General features: G+C 42.5%; 1 protein-coding gene across 1 annotated transcript; it reads right to left on the bottom strand.

Annotated features, from left to right (window-relative positions):
* Nucleotides 1-1,331: 1,331 nt before the first annotated feature.
* Nucleotides 1,332-3,167, bottom strand: LOC145821752 (uncharacterized). Its single transcript, XM_082918314.1, has 3 exons — nt 2,150-3,167; nt 1,520-2,069; nt 1,332-1,411 (listed from the first exon to the last, which is right to left on the bottom strand). The coding sequence occupies exons 1-3, from the start codon at nt 2,885-2,887 to the stop codon at nt 1,332-1,334; spliced, it is 1,368 nt and encodes a 455-aa protein (XP_082774440.1). The 5' UTR covers nt 2,888-3,167.
* Nucleotides 3,168-3,559: the final 392 nt, after the last annotated feature.

The following is a 3,559-nucleotide window of genomic DNA, read 5'->3' as shown; positions in this document are numbered from 1 at the left end:
CATTATTTTTTGGCCGAGGTCATCAATAAAATCTTTTCCCTTTTCTTTAAACACATATGATTGATAAAGTTACATATTGGTGTTTTTGGAGACATGAATAATGAGAACCCAAGTAGAACTCAGGTTCACATTGGGGGCAGAGAGAAGACAGAGACACTTAATTCACTTGTTGAAATTTGTAGCAATTTACAAGTTGAAGTTAAGCCGAGATGGTTCCTTATCTTCACTTGTTGAAATTTGTAGCAATTTACAAGTTGAAGTTAAACTGAGATGGTTCCTTATCTTCACTTGTTGAAATTTGTAGCAATTTACAAGTTGAAGTTAAGCTGAGATGGTTCCTTATCTTCACTTGTTGAAATTCGTAGCAATTTACAAGTTGAAGTTAAGCTGAGATTATTCCTTATCTTCACTTGTTGAAATTTGTAGCAATTTACAAGTTGAAGTTAAGCCAAGATTACTGTTTCTCTTCGCTTGTTTGAATTCGTAGCAATTTACGAGTTGAAGCAAAGCCGAGGTTATTGCTAAACACTTGTAGCAATCTACAGGTTGGTTAAACCAAAGAAGATGCTTAACACTTGTTGAAATTTGTAGCAATTTACAAGATAATGTTAAGCCGACATATGATCATCTGTTGAAATTTGCAGCAATTTACAGGTTGAGGAAAAAGCTAAGTATGTTGTTTAAACACTTGTTGAAATTCGTAACAATTTACAAATAGATTATTGTTTAACACTTGTTATGTTAATCCTTGTTGATCCCTGTTACAGTATATGTTAATCCTTGTTGAAATTTGTAGCAATTTACAAGTAGGCTAGACCGAGATCACCGTTTAAACACTTGTTGAAACTTGAGAAAAAGTTTGCAAAGTTAACATTGAGTAGTATATGTTTCACACTTGTTAGAATTTATGAAAAGTTTGCAGGTCAGTATCTTGCCGAAGTAAAAGTTTTGTAGCTATTATACCCGAGGTATGTAACCCCGAGAAGATTGCACAAAGGAGGCAAAGTATGAAAGGCATACAAAAAATTCTAAGTATAGAATCAAACAGAGGCAGTCAAAGAAAAGGCAAAAAAGAATGCAGTCATTCAAAGAAAGATAGTTATGTTAAAATATCCAACACAAACAGAAGGCACATCGGCCGTACAGAGAAGCTTCTACTGTCCAGGAAACAAAAAAGTACAAAAGACAAGAAAAGAGGGACATCAAAGTTATGATTCTTCTACTTCAGGCGCAATTTGAGACTGGACCTCGGCCGATTCTTGGAGAACTACCTCGGTTGATTCCTGGAGAGCTACTTCGGCAGTCTTTTCCGCCTCGATTTCGGCGTCAATCTACGCAAGAGTTTCATCAAGACTTTTTTCGGCTGGAGGAACATCAGATGAAGCCTGTTCAGGAGTAGTTTTCTTGGCAACTGCATCACCATCATCATCTTGAGTCAGGTCCAAGACTTGCTCATTCAGAGAAGGAGACTTAGACCCAACAGCCTCCTTGGATTTCCTTACTAAAGCCTCATCCTCACCTTCCTCCTCATCTTCAGACTCAGATTCAGATTCTTCTTCAGCTTGACTTAGAGGTGGAGGAGGAGGAGGGAATGGGAGAGGAATAGCTTCGGCCTTGCGCAGAGGTGAATCTTCAAGAATATTGAGCTTTTTGGCCAGGGACATCCAACCAAGAGAAAAGCCCCTGTTGCATGCCTGTCTAACTTGTAATTTGTATTCCTCTGTAACATCGGCCATTCCTTGGGCATAGGCTTTTTCGTCGGCCGCTTTGATTTCAGCGTCTTTAGTGGCCAAGGCCTCCTGAAGTTCCTTTTCGGCTTGGGCCTTTTGGTCCTCAGCTTCTCTCTTCTCGGCCTTAGCAACATTCTTGATGGCCTCAGCAGATTCGGCCTTTTCTTCGGCTAGGGTTTGGGCTTTGGTGGCAGCCTCAGCCTGGTCTTCCAGTTTTTTCATTTTTGATTGAAGAGTTTTGTTCTCCTTTTTAAGGGCAGAAACCTCCCTCTTCATGTCGGCCAACTTTGCCCTGTTTTCAAAAGCTTGCATAGAGAGAGAGTGGGCATGTTGAATGGCCTAAAAGAGCACAGGGCAAAAATTATTACAAAATTTTACAAAGTAAAAGAGAAGACAAGTTTCCATGTAAAGACACTTACTTGGACAGAACGTTGGAGCATAAAGGCATAGTTCTCGTACTCACTCATCTTGGCATTCCGCTCAAGATCACCTGGGAGAAGTAGGGCGGTACTGAGTGCTACGCCGACATTAATGTCGTCAGCACTATCGCTGGCAAGAACAGGCATATCTTCTAAAGTAATTTCAGGCGTCCAGGGGACTTTTGGTATTCTGGACCCCGAGGTCGTCGCGGACGATGACCTCGGCTTCTTTGATTGTGTGGACTCTGATGGCTGTGTCTCAGCAGACCTTTTTTTGGGAACGGAAGCCGTCTTCTCACTCCCTGCCAATTGTGAAATTGTCAGGGTATCCTTAGCCTCAACTTCAGTGGCTTTAGCCTTTGGCTGGGCTTTCTTGGTTCGTTTCGGCTTTGGTGGGGGCATGGTTTGCGTCGGCTGAGCATCGATGTCAACAGGGAGATCGGCAAGGAGGTCTTGAGCAACGGGCTTTGGACGACCCATCTCAGCAGTTTTGACAAGTCTTCGCCGACGTTTTCGTTCTTGTATTGGGACCAAGTATGGGGCCGAAGTAGATGGTTGATTGGTTGGGTCAGATGTTGACTCTTGATCTGTTCGTGATGTAGAGGCGGTTTGAGTTGTGGCAGTAGGAGGAGAAAGACTTTTCTTCTTTCTTTTGGGGACGTCGGGCAAAATCGATTTGTATGTAGGAATAAAGTTGAGAAGAAGAGGTGCTTTTCTTTTGTGAACTGGCAAGTCCATGAGTTTTTTCAGGTCCTTACTGGGAACGTAAGATTGGCGAAAGTTTTTCGCTGGCTTGCGAACGTCTGCAAGAAGAAACAGACATTAGAAACAGATAAAATATTGAAGACTTGAACAGAAACAACTAAGTATTGACACTGGGCTCTTACCCTTGCCCTCCTTAACTGATCGGGGAAGAGGGTAGAGATGGGCGTCCTCGTCTGCGCCAAACTCCCAATTTCCCGAAGCAATAACATAATCATCTCCAGCCCCCTTGTTGGAGTCTGGAAGGTCGGCTACGATTTTGAATTCTGTAGACCTCAGCTTAAGATAATAAACGAAGCCTTTTTCTTTCAAGTTAAGGGCACACATGGTGTAACAATACTGTATGTCGGCTAGGGTGATCCTAACGTTTTCTTGTTTAGATAAGGCGATAATACCAAAAATCACTCGATAAGAGTTGATTGCCAGTTGCATGGGGTTCAACTTATAATAATGAAGAATCTCGCGAAAAAGGATGTTGAGTGGGAGCCGGAGTCCGCACTCAGTAAAAGCTACAATGGGAAGGGGCATGGCGTTTTTCTGTAGGCATGATGGAGTCGTCATCCCCAGCCAGTCTCAGGTGGACATCGGTAGGGATGGAGAACTCTTGCCTAAAGTACTCAAGTTTGGTCGGGGTATCTACCCTATGTC

Source organism: Camellia sinensis, chromosome 3 (genome assembly GCF_055761805.1).
Source record: "Camellia sinensis isolate YWXY chromosome 3, ASM5576180v1, whole genome shotgun sequence".
In the NCBI taxonomy this organism is placed as follows: domain Eukaryota; kingdom Viridiplantae; phylum Streptophyta; class Magnoliopsida; order Ericales; family Theaceae; genus Camellia; species Camellia sinensis.
This window is presented reverse-complemented; position numbering and strand designations above follow the sequence as displayed.

What these genes read in the sequence shown, in the direction of transcription:
- LOC145821752 (XM_082918314.1), bottom strand. Translation starts at nt 2,887, where the DNA reads ATGGACTTGCCAGTTCACAAAAGAAAAGCACCTCTTCTTCTCAACTTT. An exon ending in TGCTCCAACGTTCTGTCCAA is followed by an intron (nt 2,070 to 2,149) that starts GTAAGTGTCTTT and finishes GTGCTCTTTTAG; the next exon opens with GCCATTCAACATGCCCACTC. An exon ending in GTCTGAAGATGAGGAGGAAG is followed by an intron (nt 1,412 to 1,519) that starts GTGAGGATGAGG and finishes ATGGTGATGCAG; the next exon opens with TTGCCAAGAAAACTACTCCT.